General features: G+C 37.1%; 2 protein-coding genes across 2 annotated transcripts; one reads left to right on the top strand and one right to left on the bottom strand.

The window, feature by feature from the left end:
- On the bottom strand, window positions 132–3,781 carry LOC18782973 (IAA-amino acid hydrolase ILR1-like 4). The gene is made up of 5 exons (XM_007215323.2): window positions 3,248–3,781; window positions 3,042–3,167; window positions 2,353–2,667; window positions 1,362–1,490; window positions 132–1,128 (listed from the first exon to the last, which is right to left on the bottom strand). The coding sequence occupies exons 1-5, from the start codon at window positions 3,605–3,607 to the stop codon at window positions 721–723; spliced, it is 1,338 nt and encodes a 445-aa protein (XP_007215385.1). The 5' UTR covers window positions 3,608–3,781; the 3' UTR covers window positions 132–720.
- On the top strand, window positions 11,846–15,131 carry LOC18781776 (putative FBD-associated F-box protein At5g22720). The gene is made up of 4 exons (XM_020560490.1): window positions 11,846–12,009; window positions 12,869–14,294; window positions 14,382–14,555; window positions 14,741–15,131. The coding sequence occupies exons 2-4, from the start codon at window positions 12,891–12,893 to the stop codon at window positions 14,981–14,983; spliced, it is 1,821 nt and encodes a 606-aa protein (XP_020416079.1). The 5' UTR covers window positions 11,846–12,009; window positions 12,869–12,890; the 3' UTR covers window positions 14,984–15,131.

The following is a 15,226-nucleotide window of genomic DNA, read 5'->3' as shown; positions in this document are numbered from 1 at the left end:
AACACCCAATTGAGTGACCTCTGCAACTAATATTTGAGTTGAGTGACCAAAATGTAACTCGGAGCATAGTTGAGGGACCGTTGCTACGAATAACCCTTTTTTTTCAAATGAAGCCATGGGGAATTCGGATGCAGAGATAATTGCTCTTGATTACTTAATATATCTGAACATAGTTTATATTACATGGGGGATAAAATATATTGAAAAGATTGACCTCCCCTCTAACTTTCTCTCTATTTAAACCTCATTAACGAAATGCCTGCAGCCTAGAGAAAGACAAAATAGGTACTTGTGTAATAATAGTTCATGCTGTTATTATGTCTCCAAGTTTGAGCCCTTCATGTAGAATCCCTTCTAGTGCAGGGGCCTCTATAATGGTCTGAGGCAAAATGCTCATCGTTGTACAATTTCTGAACTCTCATCACGGAGGGAGGAAGACCATCGGTTTAGAAAGAGAATACCAAGACGGTACCCAAAACCACCGTGCGTAGATCGTATTATTATTGGCAAATGCGTGTATCGCGGAGCATCATCCAACTTATTTGACAAATATGATCTCAAAATTACAACATCAATGGGAGCTAAACCTTGGTATATTTGTGTATAATTTACCTAGGAAAGAATCATTTTGGTGCACAGTTGCTGCAATATGAATCTCATCCTCCAATACTCAATGAAGACTTGGTAATGTTTGAACCAACAAATTAGTCACTAAGCCCTTTATAATTCATCATGGTATTCTTGTGCTGGCAAAGGAACTTCCTGTTGGAGTTCAAGCAAATACCTAATAGCCAAAGAAGCGTGAAGTGCAGCACCAAAAGGAAGTGCATCTTCATTGATTTGGAAGTGAGGTGAATGTGGCATATGCAGAGGTCCAAGTTTGTCATCTGCCATTCCAAGCAAGAAAAAATATCCAGGTATTGCCTCTTGGTAATATGCAAAATCCTCAGATCCCATCAATGGTTGATGGTCTTTGACTCTGTGGATACCAAGCATATCTCCAGCTACATTCTGGAAGTGTTCTTGCAGGTCCTTATGGTTTATGGTCGGGGGGGACAAAGGTTTCTCATCTTCAAGGAAATTGACAGTTGCACTGCACCTTTGTACAGAAGCTTGTCCCATTATGACCTGTTAAAAGAAGCAAATCAGATTTTTGTTGCCAAAGTTTTGGAACGTGTGGTTGTTTGTATTAGAAGAAAAACCATTTATACAGCACTTGAAGACGAAACCAAAATGAACAAAGTATCAATATGAAAATAATTAAGTACTGAACTAATTATTTTCTTTGAATATATTCAAGAAAACAAAGAAATTAATCAATCCTTTCATAATATACATATTACATGTGTGATTTGACTGACCTCCTTAATGCGCTGCTGGAGTTGCATTAAGCTCTCCCGTGTAAAGGCACGGAAAGTGCCACCAATTCTGACAGAATCTGGAATAACATTGAATGCATCACCTCCTTGAAATTTTCCAACCGTGACTACCTGAAAATATATACTTTAGTTGATTTGAGAGCATTTACAAAATAAATAACGTTGCTAATCATGAATTAAGGAAGCCAATAATTTATGCAAATGCACCAAGTTCTAACAAGAGCAGCACAAATGACATGAATTTCCAAAGGATAAGATGGAGGATAAGAAATTGGTGAACAAAATGTTTGAAAGTTGACGCTAGAGGATAAGATTCCTTCAGTTCTCTTCAAGAGAAGTTCAATAATATTTGATAATACTCTCGCATCATCAAAGAGTAATTAAATATCTAATGTCTGACCACCCCTTATAGCCTCGCATATTTGAAAATGAAAAATGAGGTTTTTCTCTTCCTTTCATTTCCTCTTCAATCTTCATTAATGGCAGTAGGCAGGACAGGTCTGTGATTTTAATCTACTTCCGAATACCTTAAGTACCGCTAGGTCTTCCTGCAACACCCACTCCACCATAAAAAGGAAAGCTCTTCCTCTGTATCTCAGTGTTGCCATTTTCCTTATCACAAAGTTTATTTCTATACAACCAAAGACTGTAAAACAATGCAGTTGGGATAGTTTCAGACGGTCACTACTATGTTAGACCGCACACCAAAATGCAGAACACCACTCTAATAACTAGTGCTGCAGTCATTTTACAAGGGGATGAATCTAAAGTAGGTGCTCAGTTATCATTGTTTAACAAAAGCAAGCAGCAAGCAGCAAGCAGTGCCATCTATATTCCAATCAAGTTATCGTAATTTTTCAGTGAGAACGGACGAGTGTAAACAATCTAAGTAAGAACCCAAACAAGGAATCAAAACTCCATAGAAATTGTAATAAGATTGGTTCACACTACATAAGAATGTAACAGGTTTTACCTGTGAGTCCAGTGGATCAGCTTCACGTGAAACAAGATGTTGCAAGCTGACAATCACATTTGAAGCTGCCAGTATCGGGTCAATCGCATGCTGAGGAATGGCTGCATGACCGCCTTTTCCACTTATTGTGGCTTCAAAGAAGCCACTTCCTGCAAAAAAAGGACCAGGTCTGGAGGCCACTTCAGCTATAGGTACGTGGTTTGCAACATGCAACCCAAAAATAGCATTAACATTCTCTAATGCTCCGCCATCTATCATTTTCTTAGCCCCTGCTCCTCCTTCCTCTGCTGGTTGAAATAGAAGAACAACTGTTCCCTGTTAAGACAACAAAATTTGGATGATATCAGGCATCCAGAAAATAACTATCTTATGAGAATAATAAAATTCGCAATAACCTATGAAGCCGTTATACATGTTATCCATATAAAATACACATATTTTCTCCTAAGCAGACGTCCGGAAGTTATTACTGTGTTGACGCCATGTATTTTGTACTACCCCTCCCTGCTTTCCTCCTTGTTTACAATGGCAATGCATGGACAAAAGATTTTTCCTAATCCCCTAATTCTTGTATGTAATTTTTACCAATTAAAGTCAGGAGTGTTGTAGAGTAACTAGTGAACAACCACAGAAGGTAATATTTCCTAAAAAATGAATGAAACATTAACTACAAGTTCAACAAAACAAACCTGTAAATCTTGCTCATGTTCTTTAAGGATCTTTGCCGCACCAAGAAGCATTGCGACATGAGCATCATGCCCACAAGCGTGCATTTTCCCAGGAACTTTACTCTTGTGCTCCCACTCCACCATTTCCTATAAAAACATTCTATCAAGTTCAGAACAAAAGGATGGGAATGGGGTTTCAGGCTTTTATAAATTCATAATAACCAAACCTGCATAGCCAGAGCATCCATATCAGCTCTTATTGCAACAAAAGGCGGTTTTCTGGTACCAATGAACCCTACAACACCTGTAACCGCAATTGGGTATTTATAGTCAATACCCAGTTTATCCAATTCTGCTCTGACCAGCTCACTGGTTTCAAATTCCTCATAACCCAATTCTGGGTTTTCATGTATTTTCCTTCTGATTCCCACCATCCAATCAAACACTTGAGGTTTCTGGGCAAAATCAAGTAACTTGAAGGGGATTTCTGAGAGCCCATTTGAGCTCACAGAGGAACTTGAGAATATAGTTGTTGGACCAAACACAAAAAGGACTATAATCAAAGCGACTTGCATGTAGAACTCCATGATCTTTCTGAAACTGAAAGCTCGACTGATGATTGAAAGTACAAAAGAAAGTAAAGAAAGCCAAGTTATATAAAAAAGAGTGGGAGTTTAGCAAAATGTGCGCAAAAACATTGGAAAATTGGTGGCTGCTTGCGCTGGTCAGACAGACCGCTCAGTCAAACAGCTGATGTACGACAAGATATGAGTCAATTTAAGTGTGAAAAATTAAATGAATCGGCTCTTGTTATAGAACTAGAATAATCAAAGAGTATGTACCACTAAATATTGAAAGTATATTGGGAGTGGAATTATATTTTTTTTTTGTGGTGTTTATATTGACAGAATTTCTTCTCAGATAGAACTCACTCTCTCTTTTCTTCTTTGACTCTCACTCCCTTCTTTTCTAATTTGTTGTGTATTTTACAACTTAAGAGGAAGCCTATTTATAGGCAATTAGAATGGCCTCCCAACATCATCATTCATCTCAACATCATAATTTCATTTTTTGACTAATACCCCCTTACTTTATTCATGTGAACTTCACTTCTTATTTTATAACACTCCCCATTGAAGACCACATGTCCCTAGATTGGTTGCCTCATTAAAACCTTGCTTGGAAAAACCCAGTGGAAAAAAACATAAGCGAAGGAAGAAGAGTACAACTTTATCTGGGACATAAGGTTAATGCGCTCATGTTGCCTCGTTAAAACCTTGCTAGGAAAAACTTGGTGGGAAAAACCCTAGCCGAAGGAAAAAGAGTACAACACGCATATGTCATGTGTTAGAGGACTCTTGAATGCTCCCCCTGATTTTGCATGCTCCAACTTGATTGCTTGCAGAGTTGTCGTAATCCGATGCCATGCACTAACTTTTGGAATGTACATTTTGGCAATGATTTGGTGAAGAGATCTGTCGGGTTATCGCTTGAGCGGATTTGTCTGACTTTGATTTCTTGACTCTTCTGGAGCTCATGTGTGTAGAAAAACTTTGGTAATATGTGCTTGGTCCTGTCACCCTTGATATACCCTCCTGTGATCTGAGCAATACAAGCTGCATTGTCCTCATTCAGAATTGTTGGAGTGTATGTTGCTGAGGATAGGGTACATGTACTTTGGATGTGATGAATCACCGACCTTAACCAAACGCATTCACGACTGGCTTCATGGAGGGCAAGTATTTCTGAGTGATTGGAAGATGTGGCCAGTAGCGTTTGTTTCGTTGAACGCCATGAGATTGCAATTCCTCCACATGTAAATACATACCCAGTCTGTGATCGTCCTTGATGTAGATCAGAGAAATATCCTGCATTAGCATATCCAACAATACTCTGGGCGTTGGTCGATTCACTGGAATAGGATAAGTCCATGTCTGTTGTCCCACGAAGGTATCGTAGAATATGTTTGATGTTAGTCCAATGTCGCCTTGTTGGAGAGGTTTATTGAAAATGCTATGTATGGTCTGGTACATTGTGCTAAATACAATAAAGCACCTATTGCACTAAGATATGGTATTTCTGGACCAAGGACCATTTCATCATCCTCTTTTGGACGATATGGATCTTTCTTAGTGTCAAGCGACCGAACGACCATTGGAGTGCTAAGTGGGTGGGCTTTATCCATGCCAAACTGTTTCAATAATTTTTCAGTATAAGTTGATTGATGCACCAAAATTTCATTAGCACTGTGTTCAATCTGTAAGCTAAGACAATATTTTGTCTTTCCAAGGTCTTTCATCTCAAACTCACGTTTGAGTAATCAACAGTCTTTTGGAGCGCTTCAGAAGTTCCAATCAGATTCATGTCGTCGACATATACTGCCACTATCGCAAATTCAGACTCTGATTTCTTAATAAACACACATGGGCAAATAGGATCATTTGTGTATCATTCCTTCAGTAAATACTTACTAAGACGATTGTACCACATTGGCCTAGATTGTTTTAGCCTATATAATGATCTTCTCAATTTAATTGAGAACATGCCCTGTGGTTTATTCCTGGCTGCTTTATGCAGCTTAAGTCCTTCTAGGACTTTCATGTATATATCTGTATCCAATTCTCTATACAGATATGCAGTAATGACATCCATGAGTCTCATTTCAAGTTTTTTTAAAACCGTCAAACTTATTAAGTAACGGAACGTAATTGTGTTCATTACTGAAGAGTATGTTTCCACATAATCAATTCCAGGCCTTTGTGAAAAACCTTGCGCAACGAGTCGCGCTTTATACCTTGAGATCTCATTTTTCTCATTGCGCTTTCTTGTAAATACCCACTTGTAACTATAGGGTTCACTTTGGGTGGAGTTGGAACAATAGGTCCAAAAACACTCCTTTTTTTTTTCAAAGAATTTAATTACGCCTGGATTGCATCTTTCCACTTAGGCCAATCTTGCCTCTATGTGCATTCATCAATAGAGCACGGCTCAATATCATCATCTTTCATGATCTCAGCAGCCACTGAGAATGCAAATATATCATCGATGATCATCTCATTCCTATTCCACAATTCATTAATAGATGTATAATTTATGGAGATTTCTTGACTTTCAAGTACATTGACTATTTCAGGGGCACTTGTCTCATCAATGACATTTTCATTTTCAGGAAGTACCTGTCCCTCTTGGGGGGCATTTGAATTATGAATTGTGGCCTCTTCATTTATTTCATTTAGATTCATTTTGGCCATCAACTTCCTCTTCTGTGGAACTGAATCCTTTGAGCCTAGTGGTCTGCCACGCTTCAAGCGTGCAGCAGATGAACTATTTGCTGACACATTGCTTTGTCTATTGTGGACATCAATCCTTGCAGGTGCATTCGTAGTTGGGATATGTTATTTCGTCACCTTTGCTGCATCATTAAATGCATCTAGCATCTGATTTGCAATACTTTGGAGGTGAACGATCCTCCTCACTTCATTTTCGCATTAAGCAGTATGAGGATCGAGATGAGACAAAATGGGTACATCCCACGATAATTCATGTCGTTCTTCAAGAACTAGTTTGCCTTATTGTTCTTTAAAAACAGATTTTTCTCTCCCTAATAGTGGGAAGACCGTGCGGTTAAAATATCACCCGTCAGGGTCTCCAAATATCTGATGATAGATGGTGAATCAAAACCAACATAAATTCCCAATCTGCGTTAAGGGCCCACCTTAGTACGTTGCGGTGGTGCAATAGGCACATATACCACACAACCAAAAACTCTTAAATGAGAAATGTTTGGTTAATTACCCAACACGAGTTGTATTGGAGAACATTGATTGTTGGCTACGGGCCTCAACTGTACCAGTGATACTTCATGTAAAATGGCATATCCCCAAGCAGAAACTGGCAACTTTGTCTTCATTAGCAAAGTGCGTGCTATTAACTGAAGACGCTTAATTAAAGCTTCTGCCAAGCTATTTTGAGTATGTACATGGGAAACATGATGTTCAATGTCAATGCCTAGTGACATGCAATAGTCATCAAAAGTCTGAGATGTAAATTCACCAGCATTATTGAGTCTGATTGACTTAATGGGATAATCTAGGAATTGGGCTCGTAATTTAATTATCTGAGCTAATAGCCTAGCAAATGTCATATTCCGAGTGGACAAAAGGCAAACATGTGACCATCGGGTAGATGCATCCACTAAGACCATAAAGTACCGAAATGGTCCACAGAAAGGATGAATAGGCCCATAAATGTCCCCTTGAATTTTCTGCAAAAATTATGGAGACTCAACATCAACCTTCGGTTGTGATGGTTTGATCACCAACTTCCTTTCTGAACAAGCTTAGCAAAGGATGTCACTTGATAACATAATGTGTTTAGTCAACAAAGGATCTCCTTTAGAGTTGGTGATGATCCTATGCATCATGGTGGATCCAGAATGACCCAACATGTCATGCCAAAGCTTAAAAGCATTTGAGTTAATGGACTTCTGGTCCTCGACACTATGTGCCTCAATTGTCTGTATGGTTGTATAATACAACCCTGATGAGAGAGCACAAAACTTCTCCAGTATATGCTTTTGGGTATCACTAGAGGTAATGCAAATATATTCCATGTTTTTCTCATTTTTTGTTTCAACATGGTAGCCATTCAAACGTATATCTTTGAAACTCAACAGATTTCTTCTGGAGTTAGATGAATACAAGACATTTTGAATGGACAGTATTGTTCCATTTGGTAACATAATTTGGGTTGTTCCTGAGCCTTCAATCAGATCTGCAGGACCTAATATGGTTGTTACCTTTGCTTTTGTAAGCATCAATTTTGAGAAATACTATCGATCTCGAAGGACCGTATGTGTAGTCGCGCTGTCTGTGAGACAAATATCTTTGTCATAGCCTTTGTTTTGAGGGCACCCATAATTTATATCCATGCCTTCAAATAAATAAAAGAAGCTGAATCAATAAACAAGAAAACATTGCCACTTTTAATTGGATTGAAACGAAAACTAAACAAAATTTCAGATAATACAAATAGTACAGTAAGAAATTTAATCTAATTCGGACCCATAAGCTTCATTCCCTCTTTCAGTAACAAAATCAGAAACATCCAGATGCGTCTTGTCTAGCTGACGCGATATTTCTGATGAGCCATTTGTGGCTGGCGGATCTAATATAGCATGATCAATGTAATTTGTCTCCACTTTCCTGTTCTTAAGTGAAGTTTGATAGAGATCCGTCAAATGCTTGGGCGTACGACATGCATGCGCCAATGTCCCTTTGCACCACATCTGTGACAAGTGCTTTCAACATTTCTAGGCACATGGCTCGTCTGTGCCTTTCCCTTATTACGGGATGCATTTTTGCCATTCGTGGATGGACTGCTCCTTGGACCTAAACCATCTGAACGAGCACCATGATCTTTTCTGCTTCCTTATCAGCAGCCACGCTTGCCCCCTGGCCCACGTCTGTGGATACTGCCATGAGATGAAGTAGCATTTACTTCCTAAGATGCAACATTTATTTCAGGAAGTGGTGCTGAGTTCGTTGGGCGAGATTGGTGATTCTTTAATAAGAGCTCATTATTCTGCTCAGCTAACAAGAAGCAAGATACAAGTTTCGAGTACTTCTTGAAACCGCAATGTCTGTATTGTTGTTGAATGAGGACATTTGAAGCATGAAAAGTGCTCAAAGTTTTTTCGAGCATATCCTCCTCAGATATATTTTCACCACATAGCCTCATCAAGGAGGTAATTTTGTGCATAACAGAGTTGTACTCGAACACTATCTTGAAATCTCAAGTGAGTCCATTCGTATCTAGCTCTTGGGAGAGTCACCATCCTCTGATGATCGTATCTTTCACCTAGAGCTTTCCATATAACCAACGGTTCATCAACCACCACATATTCGCTCTTCAGCGCTTCATGGATGTGGCGGCGAAGAAAGATCATGGCCTTTGCATTTTCTTCAGGCGAAGCATCATTCTCATCTACAATTGTTTGTCCAAAGCCATTAGCACGTAGATGGATTTTGGCATCCAGGACCCATGATAAATAGTTGTCCCTAGAAATATCCAAGGCAGCAAACTCCAGTTTTGTCAAATTTGCTATTCGAAACTTTAGGCTCAGGATCTGGGACATTAAGCCACTCATTAATAGGAATTCCAGGCCCTTATTATTCAGGTATATTAATTGATGATAAAAATAAAGTGCTATAAATTTGCTGGTATGGACGATAAACCCACACCATACCTTAAATGAAAGTAAATGTGCGGTAAAGTAAATTCATAAAGTAAATTGCTTGTTGTATGGATGTTAATCCCGCACAATACTTTAAATAAAATTAAATGTGCAGTAAAGTAAATTCATAAAGTAAATTACTTACTGTATGGACGCTAATCTCGCACCATACCTTAAATAAAATTAAATTTGCAGTAAAGTAAATTCATAAAGTAAATTGCTTGCTGTATGGACGTTAATTCCGCACCATACTTTAAATAAAAGTAAATGTGCGGTAAAGTAAATTCATAAAGTATGAGGGTTAATTCCACATCATACTTTAAGTAAAAGTAAATATGCGATAAAGTAAACGTGCTGGTATGGGCACTAATTCTGCTCCATACTTTTAAATAAAAGTAAAGGCAATTGTGTGGACGATAAACTCGCGTCATACTTTTAAATAAATATTGCCGTAGGGTAATAAACCTACTCCATACCATAAATAAAATAAATGTGGGGATAAAAACCACCACCTAAAATATATAAAATATATAACATATTATATATTGTGGGCAATATAGCTACGCCACCATTCAAGATATATTATATGGGTTTTAAGATCGCACCATCATTTTATTACGATAATTGGTGTTACAACGTGATGGGTAATAAGAATTACACCACCATAAAATAACAGGATGGGGTATAAAACCACACCATTTCAAATTATGTTACAAAGAAGTAAATTAAACAAGCATGGATGAAACAACATAAAAATTGTGAGAACACAAAAAAGAAAGTTTGCATGTTGTCGTAGTAGTAAAGTGAGAGTAGACATATGACAGAGAGGAGACAGAGAAATAACCACATAGTGTTGAGCTGAGAAAAATTCAAAAATAAAAATGAGAGACTATCATGTTGATAACGTGTTATAGAACTAGAATAATCAGAGAGTATGAGAAGTACCACTAAATATTGGAAGTATATTGGGAGTGGAATTATATTTTCTCTTTGTCGTGTTTACACTGACAGAATTTCTTCTCAAATATAATTCACTCTCTCTTTTCTTTTCTGACTCTCACTCTCTTCTCTTCTAATTGGTTATGTATTTTACAACTTAAGAGAAAGCCTATTTATAGGCAATTAGAATGACCTCCCGTGGATGCATCTTCAACATTTTCTCCCAACATCATCATTCATCCTAACATCATAATTTCATCTTTTGACTAATATCCCTTTACTTTATTCATGTGGACTTCACTTCTTACTTTATAACAGCTCTGAGTTATTAAGAAATATTGTAAGAGATTAGGATTTTATTTTATATTTGCTATCTTTATCATATCATTAATAAATCATTGAGAATTTAAGCAACGATATAAATTCAAGTCTTTCAACTTCCTTGGCGTGACGAAGGACAACACCTAAATAATAACTTAAACAATGATAAAGGCTCATGACTCAGATTCTTCATGTGCTTGCACAGGCTTTTGCCACGTCTAGGGGGGGAAGTAAATGAAAGCTGCTGAAAGTCTTGGCAAATCTTGGGCTGAATTGTGATCTGGATTGTAGTGATCAAGCTAGGCCTTTATCTCTGTTTTGGTTTGGGCTTTTGCCCCCATATTTAACCTCAAAAGAGAAAATCCAACTACTATTATGTGTTAGGCAACAAATTTGTTTAATCCCATTTGACCAAAAAGAACATATATTTAGGAAGTTGATTTTCTCATTCTTTTTTTGTTTTGTTGGAAATTATATATTCTCATTCCTTTTTTGTTTACTCCACAAAAGAGAAATGGGAAAATCAGCACCTTATATTTAATCTTATTCATAGATATGGGTTTAGCCAAGTTACCTAGATCAAATGGGCTTTCCACTATGCATCCGAGTTCGAATTCCCTCTCTATAGTTTAGATTAGTTTAAAGTAGATTATTGCTTGTATAAAAGAAAATATAAAAGAATCTATCTTGATTCATCAAGTGAAAACTTTACGATTTTGATTTTTTTGGTTCTTGTCATTTTTGAACCATAACATACCTGATAAGCATACCGTCAAAATTGTTAAAATTTTAAATTGTGAGTATTTTAATCACAAAGTAACTCAAAATGTCAAAATTTTAAATTTTCTAGCTATGGAACATAATAGTTTAAATTGGAAAAAGAGAAATTGTATGTAAACCTCATTCACAAAACACAAATTGTTCTAACTAATGCCAGCAAGAACTTGTTTGTCTTTCTCGGATCTGATCTTTGCTTCACCAAGAAGTAAAGGTCCAATTTGGAATTTTATTGAATATTTGTGACGTTTAGTTGATGCGACTTTAATCTTTCTGTTTAGCACAAAAACCTATCAAGCACTAAATAATTGATGGAGTTACAAACTTAACCTCAAATGCAAACTAAAAAAAATAGGAAAATGCTTTCTTCCTTATCGTGCAAGTAGGAACTCCTACATTTATATCAATAGTGTGACATGTGTGCAGAAGTTTTTTTTTTTTTTTTTTTTATGTTTTTGACTGCAATAACAAGAGTTTGATTGCAATTATATAAACTACAAGCATTAAAATTATTATTATTTTATTTTAAAAAAACGTAGACTACATAAGTGAAACGTACTTTCGAAAAAAAAAAGAAAAAAAAAGTGAAACGTAATGCAGAGGGGAAAGAAAAATCAACCAATACCATGCCGGTTGAATTGTTTTTAAAGAAACGCAAAAACCCTTGGCTACGGTTTGACTCGCCCAGAGACTCTTCTTGGGGAGACCACAGACAAGGTAATTTTCGCAATTCTGATACCCTGCGTCTCCTTGCCCATTTCTTCCTCGTATTCAATTGGATTGGTATTCGATGATCCTTTGTTTCATATTAGATTTCATGTCGAAGATTGATGCTTTGTTTGGTTGCGAGAATATATATATATATATATATCTAAATTCTGAATCAGTGAATCTTGTTCTCATATTTTTTATACGTTAAAACTTAGAACCCTATTGGGTTTTGGTGCAATTGCTTCTCTTAAACTCGTTTATTTCATTAAATTTTGAGTTTTTCTTATCCTTTTTACTATTTAGATGATCAAGAACTGAACTTGATTATGGAAACATATCGTTGCCCTAACTCGATATGGTTTACATGGAAAATAATGTGTTTGATGAAGTTATGAACTTTATTTTGGTTGCTGTTAAGAGTTGTTAAGAGTTTTTAAGATGTTAAAGTGCGTTCATTGTTTGAATTTCTTGATTTTTCTTTTGAGGATGAACAGTAATCGCGGATAAGACTGTTTTCTTTTATTTCTGTGAAATTTGTTATTGGGTGGCAATACTCTCAATGAACAAGGACCATAGTTCTAGTATGGGATGTGAGATTCTGTAACCATTGGGCTGAAGCCCTGCAATCTGAAGCAAAAACCCTATGGATCTTTATGTTTGTTTTTCTTGTAAGTTAGTCTGAATTTTGTTGGCTGATTATTTTATTTTATGTTCACGGAGAGATCAAACAACCATCTATAGTAAATGGGGCTTTTTGTTTGTGTCTGTTTGTGTTTGTGTGTGTGGTAGTAATTTTTCTTTTCTTGAACAGTATTTTTTAAGTATGGAAACTCTTTGGTCATAACATGAACTATTTTGCAATTAGGTCCCTTCCAAGTAGTGAACAGATGATGTTGAAGAGAGCCCTGCAGAATCTGAGAGTACCTTCAGAAAGTAAAAGGAAAAGAATCTCTAGCACGGTATATGATAAAACCTGTGCTATTGATTTGTGTGCAGAAGCATCTGGAGCTCACAGAAAACGAAAGAGGGAACAATTTAGTATCATTGACAAGAACGTTAAGCTTAAAAAGCAGCAAACTGCTAAAGATTCAAATAGCGTGGACAAAAGAGTTGCATCCATGGATTATATCTCACAATTGCCTGATACTGTCATCCATATCATCCTCTCTCTCCTTCGTAGTACAAAAGATGCTGCTCGAACCAGTATCTTGTCTAAGAGGTGGAGGGACTTGTGGACCTCTTTCTCTGTTTTGACATTCGACCAACGGACTTTTCAAGAACTAGAGGGAGTTCAAAGTATGGAGAACTGCAATGAGGTGTTTAAGCAGTTTATTGATAAGTCTCTCCAGAGCCACCTGGATCGTAAGTTAGGCGTATATAAATTTGTTCTACATTTAACCTCCTATGATCCAGCATTGGTTCATCATATGGAACGGTGGTTTGGACTTGCAGTTGAAAATAACGCAAAAGAGCTAGGTTTCCATGTTCATGTGAATGGAACTAGGCGCTACATTTTGCCCAAGAACGTCTTTGCTGCAGAAGGAATAACTGGATTAAGGCTGCAAGGCTGTAAACTTGAAACTTGCAGTATTATAAAGCTTCCTCATCTGCAAAAGCTATATCTGCGAAATCTTCGTGTTGATCAACTGATAATTATGAATCTCATTTCCAGCTGCCCTCTAATTGATGATTTGAGACTCATACAATGCTCGGGGTTAAGTTGTTTGGACATTTCAAGTCTTCTTAAACTTGATAGGGTTGAGGTACACTGCTGCAATGTACTCAAGAGGATAGATATTACAGCTCCTAGTCTTCAAGCATTTTGGTATTCTGGGAAGAAACAAGTGTCCTGCAAAATTAACTTGAAAGATTGCGAGTCTCTGAAAAGGCTGAAACTAGAAGACAGTAGAATGACAAACAACCTGTTTCATGGTCGATTCTTCAGTTTTCCTCTCCTAGAGAAACTGGAGCTAAGTAACTGCCTCAAGTTGACGAATATAAGAATTGGAAGTCATCGGCTGAACAGACTAGTCTTAAGAGGTTGCAAGAATCTAGAGGAAGCGGAGATCGATACTCCAAATCTTCTTTCATTTGAGTATCAAGGTGATAAATTCCCCTTTTCTTTTCTGAATCCTAAGTGTTTGAAGGAGGTCAAGCTTTCATTTGCACCAATGGAAGATAGGAAGCTAAAACTTAACCTCAAATCTGAGCCTCTTTGGTTTCCTAAGTTGCGAGAATTTCTTGGGAAGTTCGACCATAAAGGCTTGAAACTGGTTGTGCGCACCAGCAAGGTAATAGTCTCCTTTTATTTTAACATTTCTATCTCATTTTCCACGTCTCATACTTTTTTATTTTTTTGCTTACTTTGGCCAATTCAGAATATCATCATCCATGAAGATTTTGGAGAAATTTTGCTTTCTACATGCGGTGGTCTCAAAATTGAAATGGTCCAATCTTCAGTGGGTACTGAAGAACTATTAGATATTTCATTGCATAAAGGACATCCACAGACCCTATCTATAATGTCATCTTCCAGCAGTGAATTCCCAAAGGTATGGTAGTTTCCTTGCATGCTTTTGCTTATTTCACCAATTACATGATCTGTAATCTGTATAATGTGGATGCCATTTTGTATGATGGACTCCTTGATTTAAAGCCACCATGTTGAGTGAGATTGTGCCATCAGATAATAAAGTGACATTTTGCTTTCGGGCTGTGGTTTTTACTTGAACTGCAGTTGGTACATGAGAAGATTATCAATAGAAAGGAGGCTCCAACCTGCTGCACAAGTAATAATCCCAACAACAAGTGTTGGCGACACTTCTTGAAGGATGCCAAGATGGTGAACTTGAAAGCGGCTAAAGGCAAAAATGACTCTGAGTCGATGGCTTGGTTGAAGTCACGTCCAAATGCTAACAAGATTGCTTGTTTTAGATTGGATTGGAAATCTGACAAAGATGGTAGGAAGGCGTCCCGCTAAGATCTACATTTAACTTTTATTTCAGTTTTTCATTAAATTTTATATGACCACGAATGAATTCATTTTTGGATCCTATTTGAATATTACTTTTTGATATTATGCTTGGAGATTATATGACTATATATGGCCATTCTTTGGGTTTTCTTTAGTTTTCAGCTATCTTCTGAATTATGCTCTGGATTAGTTATGTTGTTTGTGGTCATTCTTTATGATCTCCATGATAAATACAGGTGATGGAGATTT

This window comes from Prunus persica, chromosome G3 (genome assembly GCF_000346465.2).
Source record: "Prunus persica cultivar Lovell chromosome G3, Prunus_persica_NCBIv2, whole genome shotgun sequence".
Classification (NCBI taxonomy): Eukaryota; Viridiplantae; Streptophyta; class Magnoliopsida; order Rosales; family Rosaceae; genus Prunus; species Prunus persica.
The sequence above is the reverse complement of the archived record's forward strand: the minus strand, read 5'-3'. Positions and strand labels throughout refer to the sequence as shown.